Consider the following 22,510-nt stretch of genomic DNA (forward strand, 5'->3'; position numbering starts at 1 on the left):
ATTAAACAGGTGCCCGTTTATAACCACCATTAAAAAACTCAGAAAATACCCGATAGTTTAAAAAAGCGTCTAGTGCAGAACGAGTTTTCCACAACATTTAACACAGCACATATTAAATATTTATGAAACTCTTCTAACGAAACAGCTATCCACCGAACAGCTTTGCCAATCAATTTCTCTAGATTGATATGATGTTTAACCAAGGTTAAACTATATGCCATCAATAGCAAGAATGATATTTGTTAAAGTGCTAGCCAGAAAAGATGTAAAACATCAATGATGATATGTCAAAAAAAAATATGTATCTTACATCATGTAAATTGTTTTTCTGTTTCTGTATTTGATGAAAAATCCGTTTAAAAGATTGTTGACGTTTCTTTTGTGATTGCTGTGATACTTCGAATTAAATCTTTGTTATGTCTATGGTAACACATACAGTAATATTAATATGGTTAGGTCACTCGAAGACAGCTACTGTATATAAGTCATCTTTTCAGGATCAAGTTATTTCTGAGATAATTTCATAACCGTCTTATTCGGAAACTCCTGTATATCTAATATTACACGGATGTTGACAGTATTTATACTTATTATCTTAATACGGATGCGTGTTTATACTAAATATCTTAATACGGATGCGTGTTTATACTAAATATCTTAATATGGATGCGTGCATACGGTCATAGATATTGTAACCAAGGATATAGCTTGTTAAACGGACCAGGAAAAGACATTTTATAAACAGGAGTATACAAATGCATATTATACCTACATTGGTGGATTAGATGTTATATAAAAAACTAAGTTATTTCTAATAGGAAGCTGTCTGTACATAGCTGTTTGGAGTTCCGGAACTATCATATTTAGACGGAAACGATAATAGTAACTATTATAATTGTATTGTGAATATTTAGAAACATTATACTATCATATTGTTGTTGTCTATATTTTGCAGGTGTAATGTTGAGCAATGGAGACAGCCAATAATCTGTTAGCGCATTCAAGCCTGCCGTTCTATCCAAACGGATTGACAACAACAGTGTCCAGCATCCTCAGCTCAAGTCCCGGGGGTCAAGATTCGGCCATCGGGCGATCCGGACAGAACGGCTGGTCAAACTATACAAGCGACGCAGGGAGTATCACAGGTCATAATTCGTGTTCCAGTATGTCTTCCTATAGCAACCTCCAACTCGGAGCCTCCTTTTCCGCCATGAACTCCAAATCTCCCTACAACTCATTTACGAGTGCTGGGGCTGACTATATAAATTGTAGACAGATGCAGCTTAATCACATGAATCCTTTAAACATGCCAGCCATGAGGAATTATCCCTTGTATGGAGATATGTATCAAGCTGCCCATCCCCCGGGCTACACGAATGGAAGTTTTTATCCCGACATGCCCCCTGGTATTCCCCCTCTCCCGGGCAGGGACATCGACTGTAGGAGCGCCAACTCGGATTCCCCAAACCAAGGTTTGTATCTACATATTTATCTTTCGGTGTGTGGTTATTAAGGTGGGGTAGAGATGGATGGACAAACCATAGACATATTGTAGTGGTCATTCAGAGAAGAGAGGGATTTTGTCAAAATTAGGTTGGGTAATTATGCTGGATTTTCAAAAAAATAAAGACCTGCTATGAGTATGTATAATTCTTGTCCTGAAATCGAGTTTAATCCAAAAGTGACAGACTGTATTCATTTTTTTAAACAGCTCCTCAATTACGTCTTGAATATTAAAAAGATAAGTATAATAAAATCACAAGCCATGTGTAATGAACATAGATATATACCAGTAATAACCCGTAAGACATCACATACATATTTCCATTACAGTATAATGATGCATAACCATTATATTCAATTCACGCCTAGAGTTGTCCAAGTCTTTTAAGTATTCCCTGTAAGCATGAAAAATGGCATTCCAAAAAACACAATAATACCACCATGCAGCTATGGAATGCCAGATTACCCTACAACCAGTCTTTTTTTTTTATTTTTTTTGGTCAATTTCAGATTGAAAGGGAAATAACTCTGGTTTGATTTTACTGTTTCCTGTGAGTGATTCATTGATTTCACATATTCTGCTAACCGAAAACGTGTTATAAAAAAAAGGAAAAATAAAAAAATCTGCATCAACATACCAATAAATGAATAACGGATTTGAAGTTTAGGTATATAACCACATAACTTTCACAAACTCAGCTCTTCAATGAAATGAAATTAATTGAGATATCGGTTACCTATAAATATCAAATTTTAAAAATTGACATGGTACCTATATCATCCGTCAAGGTACTAATTATTTTTATGATTTAAGAGAATAAAATTAAACGAAGGACTTTAAGATTTATTATTAAGAAAAAATCCCAGATAGACAAATGAAATGAAATATAATTTTTGAAAATGATGTTTTCCTGTATGTTGTAAAATTTTAAAACACTATACTACTGATTTATCGTTCCAACGACTATCGAAACCGTTTGAAATTGAGGAAGAAGTAACCTGAAGCTTAATATCTGGTAATATTATGTTGGTCTATAGATATAGTTGAAATGAATATATCTTTGAACTGGCAATATGCATCTCAAGTTTCCTTGAATAACAGTATACAGACCAATGTTGATTTTCAACTATTAGGAGTTCGGTGTTTGCATAGTTGTTCACAGATGGTGCCCCCTAAACCCAGCATTTTACGACGTGCTTCCCTATCATTACCTTAAGGGAGAGATTCCGTCCCTTTCCCTCCCACATAACCCTGTACTTTCAATATTAAACGGCCCTCAAGCATAGTTCTGAAACCGTATACTTTTCCATAGTGTAAAATGGATGAAGTCAACTTGGCCTATAGCTTTGAATATGCTGTAAATGTACGCTTTATTTCACTATAATTACACAGCTTTGGGGATATTGTCTGTAACCTGATGCTATATAATGTCTCAGTGTGAACAAAAATGACAAACTACGACTTTTGAGAACATTTTGTACAGCCAACAAAAGTCTTCGGGGAACGAGATATATATACTATTCTTAAGTTACCATCTGGTTTCATAATACAACAATTTTGCATCATGTAAAAATTGTCGCGCGTATGTAGGACCTTTTACATGTACCTATGACCCTATAGACTTAATATTATTCTTGACATCAAGATTGAAATGCGAAATTTCTGGTTTTAATGAAATAAAATACGTTAATGACATCCAGAAAGGCAGGAAAGGCGTCAAAATAAGATATAGCATATATTCAAAAGGATATGAACATAAATAAAATAAGACACATTTTATTAAATATCTCAAATAAATTTCGTGGTATGAATTATAGGCTTTAATAATCAAGACCTAATTAGAAGGAATTGTCGAAAGCCTTGTCATTATGTAAGTAAAAAAAATTAAATGATCAAAGCATTTCATTAGTCTGAAACAATTTTAACACTAACATCTACGTAATAAAATACATAAAAGTAGGAAAAAATTCTTCTTTTGTTCGTGATTAAGAGAAATGAAATGTAAACAGATGAATTTTGTTTGTAACTTGTATTATCTTCTACGTGGTCAAAGTAAATACAATATCCAACACTTCGCCTGCAGCTATTAGAAGTGATAAATGACAACCAGGGAAAAGATTAATATGACTACAGGTATAGAGCTTGTTATATACAACCTGACAGATCCCACAGAACACCTAATTCTTATATAGAATTATTCTGCATACATATAAAGGAAGCCTACTGTGTTATTATATCTAAACCAGTTGATTAATTCATCTGTTTAACACATCTTAATCTGTTTACTTTTTTTTTTGTTATTTTTTTTTAATTATTTCCCAAATCTCCTGCTATTTCCAGGAAACTTACAAAACAAATCAAGTAGTGTTTATTTAAAGAAATGAGTTACAATATATGTAAATATATATATGAATATTAAAAAATATCTGTAAGATAAATTCAAGAAAATGTTCACTAACATAAATGTAATTTCGAACGTAAATTATCACATAACTTTTTCACATAAAACTTAGAAAATGCTGTCCAAATGTTAATATGCTATAACCAATATTTCCTATACACTCAACCAGTAGGTCAATGTTTTGTTTGTTGTCTACCAAAATTGTGAAAAAAAATATAAAAATGGTAAAAAATACTATACACGAGATATATAGAAGCAATTTACCTTATCAAATAGGTACAACATATTTTATCTATTGACAAGAACATATTCCTGTAAACTTGAAACTTCCAATCACTTTTTATAGTTTTATAGTATATATTAAATTGGCAATGCTTGTGCGAACACTTACATTATTCATATCCAAAACATTCTATAAATCAAATTGACAGGGCAAAATCTATTATCGGTAAATTCAAGGAATAGTTTTATATCTTTTTAACCAAGAAATATTTTTGCTAGGCTCTATTTTCCCCCCTGAACTTTGTAACAGTATTTTTACGTCTAGGTACAATGTACTCTTCCTGGGTCCACTAATAAGGAGGGAGTTATAAACCTGACACCATGTCAAACTTAAGATGGTATTTTATGGATTTCCAAACTCTTTACTATGTCAATGAAACATCCTAGTTATCTTTAAACAATAGCCGGTTGTAAATCTGACAATGTCTAATTGTGTTTTTCTCACCTGTCAGGTAAACTTGACGTGGGCTACATCGTACTTTGTCAATCCTTACTCATATATATAGCTATACTTCGATCTTCGTAGGTAAAAACAAATATCTGTCTGCTGTTCAACTGTATCTTTATGTTAACACCCACAAATAAATATCTTGTTTAACGTCTGAACTTTTTCAAGAATACTGAGACACTTCTTTGATTAATATATTAATATATATATATATTTCCAAATCTTTAAGGTAACTATTAACTTACCCTTACTGAGCAAATTTTCCTCCGGCATATGTATTATGTTATCTTTAAAAGTTTCAATTTGAAGCCTGATATTATTTGTTTGGGTGTCAGGTTTCATGTCTTTATTTGACAATAGAAATAGACAAAACTATGTATTATATGATACAGTAGAATAAAATCGCTTTAGTGTTTATTCTTAACCTATATATTTGGTTAGGGTGTACTTATAAATGATTATAAAAGAAACAAAATGACCAAATTTCTTATTTCTTGTGTAGATATATGATTATATTTTCATTTTTAGAAAATATATGGTATTTTAGCGCACATAGTGAAAATGGTACAGAATAATTCATTCACAACAATGGGGGATAGTATAACTATCTGCAAACACATTTCACATTGTTAAAACACTGCATAGAATTTTGAACATACTTATTCGAAACTCATTGAAAAATATACATCTTGTTTGTAGATATGATATTTATAAATAACACAATGATTAATGACATAACAATTTGCTGTGCCATGTGTGTAATAGACAAGTTTGGATCAAAGATGAATGGATATTTGACTTATCAATGCTCTCAGTAAATTGCATAAAATACAAATGATAAATGTGGTTAATGCTAGGTGGTTCGTAGATATAATATCAAGTTGGCCATATGTACATGGAAGTTTAAAGGAGAAAAATTGAAAAAAAGGATGATAGAGAAACTAGTTATAATTTGATTTGGCAAATACTATTGTACCGTGTGACAAAAAAGTCTTAACATGTCATAAACTCCACATAACACCATGCAATAATTCATACCGAATACCGATCTGTATTTTTGATAATTGAAGTTATTCGATATATCTTCTGTTCTCAAAGCTTATATTTTTGTCTCTGTGGATAGGAGAAGAAAGACCAGATTCAGGTTATACTCAAGAACAAATGAATATTCACAGATATGGATATCTTGGTATAACAGCAGGTGTCTGTTCATCGTATCTCTTCATAAACGCTATAATGACAATATGAGGTATTTTGTTGTTGTGCGTTGTCCAACTTTTTGATAGATCGATCAGGCCTATTGGACAAAGTCAATATGACCACAACAGAGGCAATTTGTAGGAGCTGTCAAATGAATTTGATGCATTACTTTCCATCAGACAAACATCTACTCGCCAGAAGAAAAATGAGAGCCCGTTATGTTAACCTTGTAACCATCCAAAGCCGTGTCAACAATTACATCATTGTTGTAAAGAGGTGATTTTTCACCTGTCACTTTGTACCGGATCTGCTGAGATTCGTCAATGACTATCAAGCAGTTGTTGAAAATGAAATAATGCGGGCAAACGTTCCTAATAAGATGATATTGAACAGGTAGTGAATTAAAACTCTCTTTTTGTGGTTACTGTAGTATTTAAGCTGAGGAGAATGCAACCCGTGGATCTCACATCAAGATAGACCCAGGCATTTCCTGGGATTGTTATTTATCACTGCCCCTCTCCCCTCACACTTCACTCCTAATTCTTAGTCTATAGTTAGTATATGTAGCTGAAAGCAGGATCAAGTGTTTATCTAATATCTCTATATTTCGTAGTTTGTAATCATGTTTGCATGGTACGATACCCTGCAGTGTAACAAATGACACTACTCGAAATCAATGTTAAAAAATAGAACTCAGATGAGGAAATAAGACACCGTTGTATAAAGAACTGCACAATACAGTTAAATACCTTATTCAATAAACTCTGAATATATAACTACACTGTATTCAAAAGGGCCTATTTATATATACGTCTTGGGAGTACAATCCTTTGGTCACAAAATCATTAAAATATTGTCATTGACACTTTAGATGATAGGGATAAAGTTAAATCAATATTCAGGTAAAATCGATATAAAGTGAGATCTTTGGTAAATGATTTTAGACGTCAGGAAATCGTGTTTCGTGTGATTTTGAGTATTGATCCAGTCCTTACGAGTCTGTATTGATATACATGAACAAGAGTAAGTCCTGAGCTATCAATGGAGTATCGAACTCGTGTGACTGATGAAGTCAGTCGTAAATACATTATTTTGGAGACCTTGATCCACATTCCCACTAGAAGCAATCCATGGCGATATCGTTATGACCACTCATGGGCAACCGAGAGTACAGGCTCACTCATAAACACCGTCACGGCGACCTGTTATAGGTATAAATATTTCACAGACAAACCTGATACTTTTGTTTTAATTGATAATATAAGATGCCTATTTATGAAGATACACTGTTGTTGGTAAAATGTATGTATGAATTGCTATTTTGTCATCTTATTTCGGAACAATTTTGAGTTTTTCTACATTTCAACTTTACTCTGTTTTTTAGCGTTAAATACACTATATATGATTGTAAGCTACAGTAGGGTCAATACCTTTCAATTAATCATTAATTCTGCGCCACTAGATGTAAGCGTTGTGCTCAATTTAACCTAGCGGTAAGACCAGATACCGTCAACTAATGGAAACCTGATGTTCTTAGCGTTTTGGAATTGACTTTTCATTATATCAAGTGCGACATGGTGTCTAACCCCCCTCTGACACGGTACACGTATAGCTTCAAATGATAAATATATTTTGAAAGTTAGAAATCTGCTGCTTTCCGACCAAGACAGCCTACATCTTGTTACAAATCTCGATGTGCAAAATATACAATGGTGTGTGTAACATATTTAACAATACATTGTTAAATTGACTGAGCCAACCAATAATACAGTGGCTAGACATAATGGGTGGATCCGTTTGTCTCCAACATGACACACGTATATAAAATTAACCGAGCAGTCCTTTTTATATACTAAAATGTCGTCGCTAAGGGGTGTAAATACTCACGGTCTATTCATTTATGCAATTTTAATTGACCGTAATTTGGTATCGAGTTGTAGTTTTGTACTTGATGATCACAAACATTAGAAACAATTTTCATTTTTATAACTAGCTGATGTTTGTCATCGGAGCCGCTAAGATTTAAACTAACCCGGATAACAAACGTACCAACGATAATGCCGATTATTTTTGATCTTCGTTTATTTCTTAAAGTAAAGTTTTAAACTCCGTATATCACAGTGTTATGCAATAATATCGATTATACAATGATATTTTAGTATGTAAGCGTCACACCGGTCAATTCATGGTCATCCATGGCGGATGGATACATATATCGACGCGAGTGGCGACACAACGTCTTACAGTTCCTGTCCACTTCAACATTCCTAGTGTCCACTCGGGATTTTGTCACATTAATCTGTCCGAATGATTGTCCAGGCCAGAGACCGCCTTAACATCGCACCCTAACTGACAGCTTGTCCCCTTAATGTACATAACTCATTAATTACAAACACGCAAAAGATATTGATTCATTACATCGACGTAGTTCTAACGTTTGAAGTTGGTGTCCCTTTGAGACGGGTTATTAGTATTGTTGAAATTCAGTAGTTGGCGTTTTTTCTCTTCTCAAGCGTTTATTAATAAAAATGATAAATATGTTTATTATTCAAAAGATAGGTTGTGCTGATATGTCATCGAGCCACGCAATTATGCAACGGGAACATCAACCATTAGCCAACACAGCCGTATGTGGTGTCACACTGACATCGCCATCCGCCATGTTTGATAAAAATTGAAAAATCAGAATCGTTAGAAAATAACATTACTGTATTTCATAATAAACTTTGATACGTCATGCATACCAAGCGTGTTGCAAATGTGAAATAACACAGTGTCCAGAAAAAAGGTTGTGTTGTCCTCATGGTATGGGTAAAATACCGAGGGGACTCAAAGGCCAAAGTCGATCAACCTTAAAACCAATAATCGTTAGAAAAAAAAAAAAAAAACGAGTTCGTATATCGAAAAACAATTATATGCGATTTTTTTACTGATGGGAATTGTGCAAACACTTTAGTCATGTGTTTGCAGGTGCCTGGTTACAGAACAGTTTTATTTTTTAGGTTTTGAATTCCCTTAAGGAACCTCTTAGAGATATAATTCTGTCGACAGTATCAGTGAAGAAAGAATCATATGACTGTTGCGAGAAATAATAAAGGGTTACACTATTTCAATATTCTCAACTGGTTCTACAGTGTCATTGTGTCGCTAATGGTGTAGCAATGTACAATAGTTGACCAAAATAGGACACATGCCGTTTTACCGACACAATGGTCACAGTTTGGGTTTTCTTTCCTGATACGATCGCCTAATTACCGGTTCAAATCGATATCAATTAACAAAACAGCTTCATTAGGAGGATGCTCCATATTACAGGAAGCTAATTTTGCATGATATAAGACCAACGCTATACACGTACAGGAATATCAGATTGTCTAAAAGTTGTGATCGAGAAAACATTTCAATAGATTATTAATTGGATTTTAGGAAGGTTGTTTTCCGAAAGAAAAAGAACGATGTGGGGAAATCGATATATTTCAATTGTGGGACAGTTTGTATGGAAATTTTCACCATCAATTCATTCCTCTAGATTTATCGTCCTTTCATCGTTTATAATCATATGAAGAAGAATATCGAGGAAGACAATTCTCACAAAGAGCGAAACGATGAAAAAAGCTTAATTTGAAATAGCAAACGGGATATATTTGGACAGCATATAAATTCTAGTCTTGCTAATAGGTATTAAGCAGACAAATATATTTCTGTGTAGGGATTCGTATGACACCTGCAATTTGTACATTGGTTTTTCCAACAACATTTATATAGCAAGCAGTTTTAGAGATTTGCTAGATGTAGCATGATGAATGCAAAGATGGACAGTTGTCTTGGGTTTTAGATGGAATGTTATTTGGGTTTTTATTTTTTTTAAAGTGACAGTAGTTGTTTTAACTCGTATACAGTTTGACCGACTCGAGCATGTCACATAAACGCCTCGGTTAATCTAGTCCTTCACCTTGGATCGCATGACCAAGGTTAGGATGAACGCTTCCAAATTTGGTGGACATTCTTTGAGCAGTTTTCCCACGGACATAAAAAAACTATTTTCTCACAAAAGTTTCTCTACCAAAACATCATGCTACCTGTGTTCTGACTGTCATTTCTACGTGGTCTCTGTCGATCATCTCAGTGCTCTACTGTCATGGCGGACATGGACATGACAGACTAGTAGGTCTATATACATGTCCACTACAGTGACATCAGAAACAACTGACATCCGACGTGTGTGGACAAATATAAACGTGCAGCAATCAGTTGTGTCATAAACGAGCCCTATCATGATCGTGCCATGACTTTGACAGATATGCAGCTAAAATGAAGATGCAAAATGTCATCTCTGTTCTGTTCTCGATTGTTAAATTTGCATTTAATAACGCATTCATTTTATCTGTTTTTTTTAAAACAAATGACATGATTACCGGGAAATCACATTTTCACCTTGGCATATCCTCTTCAATGACAACTTGGTAACGAAAAAAAATTAACTTGCCAGATCGATTTGATTGGTATGGACCTCTGCTGAGGTCATGTCTATTATCCACTGACCCCCCTATATATAGTGACAATAACACGTCTATCACCGATGTCAACACGTTATTTAAGTATTTTAAAAGTTCGTGTGGTCACACTGTAGATCATGTTAATAAGACATATATACTGTTAACGACGCACTAATTAGCACACAATGGAACTCTTAATTACAACTTATACATAATCGTATAATAAATCTATTAATTAAGTGTTTTTATTAAATGATATAATACAACTATTAATTACAAATTAGACACACGTGCGAATTATATATGTATTAATTACAATTTAAATAGATATTTCACCTGTACATATATCGGTAATGATATGATTTGGATGTTGTTTATGTGACTATTGCTCAATGGTCTTAGGTTGAGGACTCGTTAATCAAGATAAACCAATTAATAAGACTGACATAATATATTTGGGGGATGTCAAAACCTAGGAAAGGAGGCGGAAGTAGCGACAGTAGCATGTCTCTAGACTTAACATAACTCTTCTCATTACACTTTCTATGGTTCCACCGACGGCATGGTCATCAAACATCTAACTGTACTTTTCTGTATTCTCTCCGAATGTTTTTAGCCATCCGATTCCTCCATGATACTTGACAAGATACTTCTTCGTTAGCGAATTCTGGCTTATAAACATAGCAAAACAATTACTTATTAGTAATACAGATTACAAGGACAATGCAAGGCCGCTATAGAATTCTCATTAACCAACATCTTCAGAGGTAATGATGGAAAAAGCTCAATTAACTGCATGTGGTGTTACGATTACACATGATTAGAAACACATGCATATTGTCACTCAGTTGTTGCTTGGTATCCATGGGAAAATGATATATCAACGTGGTCTTTCGATATTTGGTAAACAGTAAAACCTACATATCTATTGTGTGATAATGTTTTGTGTGATAGTAATTAAAGCAATTTTGAGCCTCTACGTTGGTATTTTAATTCAAATTATTTCTCCACCATTTAGGCTTACCTCTTTTCTTTTCGAACTAAATCGCTCTCTATTCTCGATTAGCTAAGATTCTCGTATTTTCCTGTATTTGTGTGTAAAAAGCCTGACAATTGTCCATTGAGTGTCATCGCAGAAGTTGCTAGGTTCTTCTAACGCCAATACGCGGAAGGTCTTTAAACATCTTTGGTTAGGTTGGGTTCATCTGAGGACAAACAGATAACGCATAGGGTGATGAGTAGAAAGAGTAAGTGTTTAAACCTAGTCAGTATGGCGTTAGGAAAAAGTCGTGAAGGGTAATCGTTTCAGCATTACCAAATCTCCACAATACTCTCTTCACTACATAGTTCGATCGACAGACAAAGGATGAAAACGAAAGGCCTCCAAATGTGTCCAGTTTAACAGAATATCATATCATTGCACTGACATCATAGCTCATAGTTACCTCGTTAGGGCCGACTCATGGCGTCCCAATGGTGTTCTTACGTTGTTCAGTGCATTACTCTTAACAAATGTTTGAAAACGAGCGGAGTTTAATAGAATACTGATCCCCAAAATACTAGAAGCCTTAACACAAGTTTCTAGTCGTTCTATCCACGATTTACGACATTAGAACGGAAATAAAGAAAAGCAGACCAATACGATTCAATATGGATGGTTCATTTATTTGTGATTAACTCCGGTATTACCGGGAGACTGAGGACGTCCCCACCCATTGATCAGGGCGCGGAACAGCCGTCCATCAACGCTCGACGGCGCTTGGTCGCTGAGACATCCAAGCCCACATTTACAACTTGTTAGCTCAATTGGCGATTACAAATTGATACGCACACTTCCAGATCTCTTCAAATGCGATTTTCAATGATTTTCGCAATGCTGAAAGTGCTTATTGAACATTTCTGGACATTTAAATGCCAATCTTATAGCTTTTCGTTTCTTTTCCAAGATATCATATATTGTGTTCAAAGAGGTTAAGGGTAATCATTGAATTGATAACAATAAGAGGAGCTATGATGATAAAACAAATGGAATGATTACATGTTAGAGAATTGTTATAGATACGACGGATGTAAAACCAGCAACACGCTATTCTCTAACATCATTTTCAAACATCTTTACACGAGTAATCATCCCATTAAAAATAGTCATGTTTGTAGTGCGATAGTCATCTTTAAAATTCTTTTTATTATTTCCTAGATTTCCTTATTTTATCGTGTTTTCAAAATAATTCTTGTGTTTGAATTCATATTTAAAAAAAAAATCTGCCATAATTCGTATATGGCGTTTATTGCAAAAGGAGACACTTAAAGTTATTACAAATTCCAATATTTCAAAGAATGATGAATACCATTATTGATGTGATATCGTCCAGTATCGATAAAGCATCTTAACTTTGACAAAAACGGTATGTCTTCTTTGTGAGCCATTTTTAAATATAATTAAATTATATAATTTCCTTGTTGTTTCAATAGGATTTTGAAGTTTTCGAATGCTTCATTTACGACAATTATTCGCGCGTGTATCACGTTTAGCGTAGGAGGTAAAGATCAATTATTGTGTTATTATGGTTTAATGATGAAAGATCCCACAAAAATTAAGGTGTTATGCAATTAAAAATACGTATAGTGCTTTTTAGTATACTGTTTTAACTATTTAAGTTTTCACAGTTGATAGAAATGTCGGATTTCTGAGCGTTTTATTTGGTAACGATGAGATGTTGGCATCGCTATCACGTGCCAAGTTTGGGACCCATCAGTTATATCTTGGTCGCTCGGCAGCTTTATAGACAATCGATTTTTGTATGCGATACAAGCATCCTCGGGACCTATGGAGAATTGAAAACTCTCCCTAACTTGACAGAAGCTATACATAAAGTTTATCTACGTAAACAGACACACAGTGTAACGTGGAAGGAAACACGTTAATGAAATCTTTTGTAGTCAAACCCATCAATAACATAGCTCAGATATTCAAATGCACGACACCGATCGAAAAATAGTGTGATGTAGTTACATGGTAAAGCACCATTCCCGTTCAGTCGCTTTGCCCAAGAGCGAAACGCTCAAGAGATTAATTGTGAAATAACGCTAAACAATAAATGTATAATTTTATTCATTTATCCGTACAGAAATCCATCATATGCTGTTTTGTTTATGCATATCTAACAGGTAACCGATGTAAATGTCGGCTGTAGTTAGAATGATGCATGTGTCTATCGTTTTATTTGTGACCCCCGTAACAGGGTTATATATTCAAATGACAATTATTTATTATTAGTTGACACTTATCCGCTTCCGTATGCATGTAATTAAAGCAATTAAACGTGGAATGTCAAATATCTTAAGTTTTTTTTATTGTATACCTTGTTTGATCTGAAATTAATACATAAATAAATAATAAATATTGCCATATCTATATCATGTAAACACGCGCAGACGTTTGTTTACTTTAGCTACACAAATGTTTTAGTCCAAATAACAATGTCATATACTACCTGTAACCGTTGCTTTCACTGATAATATTCGAATCCCTTTTACATGTTGTGCCGCCTGGGATAACGGTTCTAAATATTAGCAGAACATTATAAATCGACAATTAAGATGACATATTTTGAACATGCTTAGCTACCGCTTGTGGCATCGCGCCGTCATCCCATACTTTCATGGCTGCATCCTATCTTTTCATCAATGGTTTTGACCTAATTCCTCGATAGTAAACTTTAACTTCTTTCCCAATTTCTTATAGATTGTATATAAAAAGTCACAAATACCGTCTAGAATTTGTAAATAGAATACCAACTCTAGTTATAGCTGTTTTTATTTTATGTTCCGAGGGCAAACGCACTATTTCGTTTTAGCACTATTGAGATGAGTGAAGAGCGCTCCTGGACATCCTTGTACTGCTCGTGATACTTTGGTTCAATGGCATCGTTATTGGGACAGCGGAGTGTCAAAACGTCTGTAAATCAAACCCATACGACAAAAAGCAATATGTAATGACACTTATTGAGCAAATTGTGATTCACTGAATTAATGACAACGATATCTGTATTTTTCTACATAGATCTGGCTATTAAGAACCAATTGCAATCAAGCCAGTGATGTATTTCTGCTATAAAGATAACATTGTGATTGTAATATGAATCCACCATTAACTTGTAGCTTTATGAGAATATAAGTAGTAGTCTGAAATAAAACATGTACTTTTTACCATAGTGCATAACATTAGTGAATATATATGCATTAAAGGTTATGTATTTGTTTCAAAACTTATCTTGAAGACATGCGTATTTTGGCATTGCTTGCAGTTTATAAGACAGGCATTGGTAACCCAAAACCAAAAACGAAAAGAAGAAGAAAAAATCAGGAAAAAAATAGGCAAAGTTTACTAACATATGAGGTCTATAAATACTCCGGACGTACAAAGCAGGAACGATATGGGATCGACTGCTATATATATATCGTTCTGGCAAATATATTGGATGTATAAATCTAACTTAAGGCCCCTTACGATACTGAAAACCGTCGCTTAAGATTTTGTCAAATTGACAATAAAGATTAAGTTATCAAACATACACACCTACTGTAGGAGGTGATTTATTATTTACTCCCCCGATAAACATTCATTCTGTGCTTACAACAAGCAGTGATTATGACACGTGTAACACTATTTGTTTTGAATTTATTCCAATTCATTTCAATTATCTCCTTCACCCAACTGAGAAGTATGAAAAAGTGATTTTGTTTATAGACGAGGGACAATTAGGAAAAGGAAATTCTAGATATATGGGTGAAGTTTCAGCGATGCCAACATGTCGTATGGAGTTTTCGTGGTAACGTTTCTATTGTACTTCCTGTTTGGGTCAAGCGCGCTATGATACAGACAGTGTTATGGCGATAGACATCGGTATATGCTATATAACGGTATTACCAAACCTATAAAACACCCAGATTGTCATCAGCGTGGCAGGTACACACACACGTGTTAGAAAATCATTGGAAATGGCTTCATGTAATTTCTACTACAGATGTAAATACGGAGAAAAAGAACTTATTTAATCAAATATATTGAACGTAAGAAATACGATACTACGTTTGTAAGATACTGGGTAAGACATTGTGAAAAAGATCACGATCTAACTGATCGATATACGAACTACATAGTGTACTACATCTTATCTCCACGTCTTCGGATATATATACAGAAAACAAATTGTCGTAGACATCCTACAGCCCAACACACAGACTGTCTGATACTTATACTGAAAACAACTAGGAGGCTATCATTGAAAACAGCACATCGACAGTTTGAGAAAAAAGGTCTGAGTGCAGTGATTTATAAGGATCCCTGACAATGCCTGTACACTGTATATGTATTTCTATTTTTTAGAATACTTTTCCCATGACACTGAAACCGTCGACTTATTTTTAATTAAAATTGGAATCACATGAATCGTAATATGATCTTGTTTAATCAAAAATATGAAAACTTGTAAACGGAATAATTTTCCCGGGAGTTGTTTTAGAGCCCAATGGACAGCAGAATTCCATTACATAATGATATCCTATACCAACATACAAGTTCGGTAGTATATGTGTACGCTAGATATTTTCACTTGATGAAATCAAATCAAGCGAGAGGAACACTATAGCATTAATAATGTGCTATCACGTCATCGATTTGTGCTATCGTACGTCACAATGTCTATTTGTTGGAATCCATTAAACACAATCATATTTACATTGATGTAGAATTTTGGGGAAAAAATAATACAGGACTTTATGCAGATTTAATATGGAATTTTCTGATGATTTATTTTCGTTTTCATGAGGCGATATGAATGCTTGTGTCATGTCTGTTATTAACACCGCCGGGCAAGTGATGACATACATAAATATTACAGTTCTACTTTTATGCAGCCGAATTTCTTAGATTGCTATAAGATAGCCGTTCCATTTTCGTTAGATACTTATTCTTGTAGTATTCTCAGGTTAATGGACCCCACTTTTGATAGGCTTTATATATATATAATCGTAAACCAGGCTTCCCCAGTGCATACCACTCAAATCCTTCGCTGTGTCCCACTAACTGTGATACAATTGCTTTGATAGTTTGTTTCGACGGGTAGGGATTCTTTAGGGACTATTTCTTTGCAACTAACCCACCCAGACTGTTTTAGCCACCCACCTGGTTCCGGATGAAAGGCCTAGAGAGACATTACCGCCATTGCGGTCGTTCGTTATGCCTCTGGAGTTATTTATGTGTTGTAACATCCTCCCGACTTCATACAGATACAGTCACCCATAGGGAAGACATCCTCAATGCTATGAGATATGGCCGCTAACGTTTATTTATCGCACAACCGTCGACGTAGGCATCGGGATCCCGTCGTGCTTGAAAAGGGTTCTGGTTTTGTAAATATTGTGAAGCGTCTGCGGAACTCGGCTTTGTGGTAGATCTAGTGAGCATGAGTTATGGCGGGCGTAGGGATACAAGAACGTTTAGCAAATGTTAAGAGTAATGGGGCGTACGTTACACATTGTGGAAACAAATTCTATTGATAACATCTGAGACTTGCTTCAGCCGTAAACAGAAAATCTGGCGCGATGATTTAAGAAGGCATCTTTGAATTAAACACGTCAGCGGAATATATCTAGATCTGCGCACTATATACTTGTACTAGAAAACATAGAAATGACCAGGGACCACAATGGCGAATTGCATATCGATACTTATGAAACGATTACAAACCTCATAAAAGTGATCTACTCATGCTACATTTACATTCGTAAAGCTTATTACGATGGTACAAGTCCGAATCTCTAATGCCTTTGTATTGATAATTAAATGCGTTTAAAGAATGATGGCGTGGTACGAAAGCAGTTACGCATAAGCTGTGTACTTTTAACATGCTTTTAACAAGCGAAAAAGAAGTCGGATATTTAATATTGGGAACAAGGATGTTTAGATTAAGCGTATCATATTGTGTGTTAGTATAGTCGATAATATCCACTTTCACAATTAGCTTACATTTCAAGTTAAAATTATTCGTGTACAAGCACATATGTTCTGTAACGTTAGGAATTGCGCTGACTTAGATTATATGTGGGAGTTTACTTAATTTCAGTAACTTGCTTTTTTATGTATGTATATCTGCAACAAACACCAGCTGAACTAGGTCGTAATAAGTTTATGTATAAAAACTGTAAGACGAACTAGTTATTGATTTATGATCTTAACTCTTGCTTTTAGAAACCCTATCAATTCACAATGAAATATAATTTAAAATTAATATATCAAGATTCATTTCGGATGTAGCTGTTTTCTGTAAGAAATTATTTGAAATTAATATCTCAAATTCATCTCCGATTTCTAAATTTATTGTCATTTTTTTATTTAATTAGTTCCCTTGAAACACAGAAGCATCTGCAGTAAGGTAGAACGAATGATGTCACGTCACGTAAGATACACCGGTACAGATTGATTATCTAAGAAAACAAATTACTCAAAATAATTCAACCTTAATGCAATCCCTCCTCCTCCTCGGTTCCCTTACTTCCCAACCATTGTCTGCGCTAAATTAACCGGAAGTGTCTTCTGCGAGGTACGAGTGATCACAAGGCTCGACTCTCTAGTGTTTTGAGGTCTGAAAGGTGCAATTACGATGATGATGCTGTTGATGTATCACGCCTGATTGGTTTGTGTACTGGGGTGAAGAATTACAATAAAAACAATAGCAGTGATACCACATACACACAACTGGCTGTAGCACCGATACACAAGCCTCTCTCCGCATCCCCGATAATTACTAGTGGTGATGTGCATCGCGGCACCGTTAGACAGAGCGCCTGTCCATCATTACCACGAAACATGCAAACACGTTGCCACTATGGTAGCTTGTAGCAGCTCGGATTCACAATATGTATTACAGTGACAACAGCAGTACGCATAACATGCTGATAATCAGAATCATGCTCGATAAGTTTAGGTTGCTAATTTTTTGCTGTTTCAATTCAACTGGTCATGCAGAAGCGGGAGTGGGTAACGATGGAATGGGGGTTTTAAGGATATACTTATGTACTTTCCTTGTTCGTGTTTTACATGAACGCGATACCCTTGTATGTTTCTCTTATTGGATTAGAAATCAATACCTCTCTGTCGTTTGCTATTTCGTCCTGTCTACTGTCTACTGTCATACACTAATGCAAACCATACACGTTCTTTCTCGTAAACACTACCAACACCTGTGTGAACTGTGTCGGGGCTGTAATGGTGTTGCTCCTTTGATCACCAGACTGTGTGAGAGAGGGTATGTGTGTACACACGGATATACAGGTTCTCGTGAAGTCAAGCATAGTTCACCACATTTATTACAAAAATATCAATAAATCACGAAAGTTTTATTATTTGTTTTATTTAACCTTAATAAGAATGTATCTCGGTCCAATTTACATTCATGTCATTGTGATAGATCACAGCAGTACGCTATATATCCGATATTTATATATAATATATATGTATTAAACTCGGGTACAATTACGACAGGTATTTAAAATCTGGAACTTTCAGATCAACAACATTACTGTATTTGATGTACTGTGTTAATTTATTGATATTTAAGATATTGTAACATAATTAACGAAGAAAGACAATTTTTGACTCGTGCTCTGTCCGGGCCTCGAACTCATGATCTACGGCACCAAATGAATTCCAGACTGCATATATATACATACACATGACAATTCATCGTGTATGTTTTACAGTTGAGGTTACGCGAAATATTCGTGAAAAGTTTTGAAAATATTGATTGGGTTCGAGGCGAATAATTTTCGTTATTTTATAAAAATGTTCATTGAGTCTAAAATGTTTTGTTTTGTGTTTTTCAGAAGCAAAAGGTAGAAAGAAGAGAAAGCCATACACCCGTTACCAGTCAATGGTGTTGGAAAATGAATTTTTGAACAGTTCTTATATTACAAGACAGAAACGATGGGAAATATCGTGTAAATTACAACTAACAGAAAGACAAGTGAAAGTTTGGTTTCAAAATAGACGAATGAAGAGGAAAAAGTTGAACGAACGCGCCAAAGCGAGACTGAGAGATGACCAAGAACCTAAAGACCATCATCATGCAGCACCCGGTCAAGGTCACCATTCAGTACAAGCGTGACAATGACTGTGATCATTTAGATCTCATTTAAGATATTTCTTCATCTTGTTGTCTCTCATCGTGCTCATTGGAACTCTTGAAATTGAGTCGGGTATTCCAACCCGGAACCGCTTGAGCACCATATGACTGTAGAGTGAGAGATATTACTCGTGTGACGTCACTGGGTATTGTGCTATTTTGGCGGTGAGGTGTACTTATGTGCTACCAAGTGCTGTTCGAATGATTGTAATCGTCAACACAGACGGACATATTTGAACACCTTACACCTACATATTGAGGAAGACAGCGTAAGAGAGACATAGGAAAACGAAAATTACCATACCGGTAAAATAATTCATGTAAACTTGTTACTGGATATATACAAGCCGGAAATAGAGAAACGGGTTACGTCATTTCTGTGTATGCGTGTTGAAAGAGGAATGTCATTTCATAGTTGTATGAACAACAACTAGGAAAAGGCGTGTTATATATTAGTCAAATTTTGCAGTTTGGCAAGACATCGGTCTAGCATGCCCGTAGAAGTATCACCGAGTCCAACAATTGAGTCTGTTTTGTCAGTCAATGTAACTCTAGAAATGACTCATCGAATTTTATGCCAGGGATTTTAGTTTTAGACATATGTTGATATATGTTCTTGCCATATATATATTAGATATCGGTACAGAATAATTCTTATGTAAATATACAAAATACGTGATATTTAATTTGTGAAAACAGTGTTGTTCGTAGGATCAGTGTAATATCTTGTTCATATCATGTCAAAATGGTGGCGCTGCTGATTTAATTGATATCACGTGACGACCAAAGAAACCTTATGTCCCAGTTCATTCATACATGTAAATCACACATTTGCATTCATATCATGATTATACATTTTAATATTTTTCAGTAACATGTACAAACTATTATTAGTTTCAAGCGTTTGATCGATTCAGATTTCATCGAAATCTGCAGCGCCATCTATGTATTAACGTTCTGTCTTTTCGTTGTCTTTGAGATTGCTTATTTTAAATACAATCTTGTGCTAAACATAGGTTTCCTTTCTCTCTATATCTGACTGAGCGTTTGCAAAGTAATGGTACATTATATAAATATATATATCGAAGTGCGCGGGAATACTTGACGTAAATGAATATGAATGTTAATGAATGGTGTGAATGTATTTTCATTTTTTAAAGAAAAAAAGATAGTATTCTGTTTATTCCGTGTTAAAATTAGCTGACTCATCAAATTGATATACTATAACTTTAAATACTGCTACTGATAACTACCTATATTAAAGCAGACACTTTCATTATTTAATTTATAATTTCTTCGTTACATACTATTTTCATAAGTGAAACAAAAAAAAATATTTTACAAAATTAAATACGATGCGTTTTGTATAAATTAACATCGTTTTGATATTGTTTAATAAGAAAACATTACGTTTATAAACACAGAAAATTGACAATTGTAGTCTTTCCTAAAACGAATAATTTTCTTTATTGGACACGTCTAAGGCTACGTTTATATAGGTCTGATTAATTTTCGATTTTTTCCCCGTTTAAAAGTAAAAATAATAATAAGCATTAGGTGTTGTGACACGCTTTTATAGGAATAATATAAATATTTACAAATCAGTTGATTTGAATTTATTTTAAACTTACCGACTTAATTAATTCACAAGTTTTAATAATAAGTAGACAAAACACGTAACATAGAATTAATGGAGGCTGTTGTGTTATGTTTGCAAATTAATTGGAAAAGTTAAAATTTAGCCATATTTATTTATTTCCTTTTAAATGCCAAAACATACAGAGAAAAGCATAACAGGAAGAAATGTTATTTTAAAAACGTCTGAGTCGTACTGTGGTATTGATTTCGGTACCACAATTTCTTCCAGAATTTTGATATAGAAGACTCTCAGTGAAATCAGCTAAAGGAATGTAATATCTAACACGTTTCAAATACAGGAGAATGTCTACATTTCTGTTTCAAAATATATTAAGAGAAGTCAATCTTGATGTATAGGAAATTTGAAATAAAAAAGTACATATTCCAAATTATATAGAACTAGTTATGAAATGAAACGCTAATACTTACATGCAACATGACAATTGAACTCTATCTTAACTATAATGACCTTTTACATACCCTTCTTGTCTTTGACCTCTTTGTTTTATCTATCTGCACGTGTATGCTAATTGATCTCTCTAATTTCTATAGATGTCAAAAATTTCCAGCCATTGAAATATGTCCCGAAGGGGAGCGGCCTTTCATAGCAAAACAGACCTTTCTCTTTATCAGTTCTGCTAAGGAAGGACGTTCCCTGTACAAAGTTTCATGGAATAAAATATGTTAAAATGAAAACTGATGTCTTATTAATTCTTTACAAGTTAACAAAAATGTCGAAATTTGATGTCGAATGTATTGCCATAACAATATTGTAGTTGTTTCCAGATGGAATCAGATGTTCGGATTCATTGCAAATATCTGAACAGCATTGCACATTCAATTTCGTAGTGAAATAACTTGTCAGGTCACAAAACCACAACAAATACAGGATTGCAAACATTACGAATGTAAATCGGATATATTGCAAAAGTGGAAGCGGAGTAAAAATACCAGATATTACATTTGTTTTTACGAAATTTTCCCTGGTAATAAGTCTATAACGATGCTTTTTAGACCGGCGTTATAATATACATCGATGAAGTGTCATTTCAATTTGATTTTGTTGAAAACATCATGTAACCCGAGGTTCCAGATCTTTTGTGAACTTAAGTATATATGTAGTGTATCATATAGATGATTGGTATACTGTGTTCTGATAAAGGCTAATCGTAAGACAAGTATAATCGAAACATTTCGTACTTTCATTCTGTTGGTTTTGTTGGTCATTTGATACTGTAAGTACGTTAAAGATTAACGTTATTGAAAGTGTTTGTTCTTTTCCTTCCTTCCAATGACCATACAATGTCAGTTCCCAGAGCTACACGGCCTTTGCTTTTTACATCATTCGATCCGGTT

The 22,510-nt window shown here is 34.4% G+C and overlaps 1 protein-coding gene across 1 annotated transcript in view; it reads left to right on the forward strand.

Annotated features, from left to right (window-relative positions):
- LOC132557353 (homeobox protein php-3-like) overlaps positions 1-19,498 on the forward strand; it is a 109,505-nt gene extending 90,007 nt beyond the window's left edge. Inside the window, exons 5-6 of the mRNA XM_060221845.1 lie at positions 956-1,472; positions 19,218-19,498. Coding sequence (XP_060077828.1) covers positions 971-1,472; positions 19,218-19,498 — 783 coding nt within the window. The 5' untranslated portion in view covers positions 956-970. The remainder of the gene's footprint in view (positions 1-955; positions 1,473-19,217) is intronic.
- Positions 19,499-22,510: the final 3,012 nt, after the last annotated feature.

The sequence above is a fragment of the Ylistrum balloti genome, unplaced genomic scaffold (genome assembly GCF_031769215.1).
Source record: "Ylistrum balloti isolate Yb309-2 unplaced genomic scaffold, AGI_CSIRO_Ybal_v1 Utg370662, whole genome shotgun sequence".
NCBI classification, from domain to species: domain Eukaryota; kingdom Metazoa; phylum Mollusca; class Bivalvia; order Pectinida; family Pectinidae; genus Ylistrum; species Ylistrum balloti.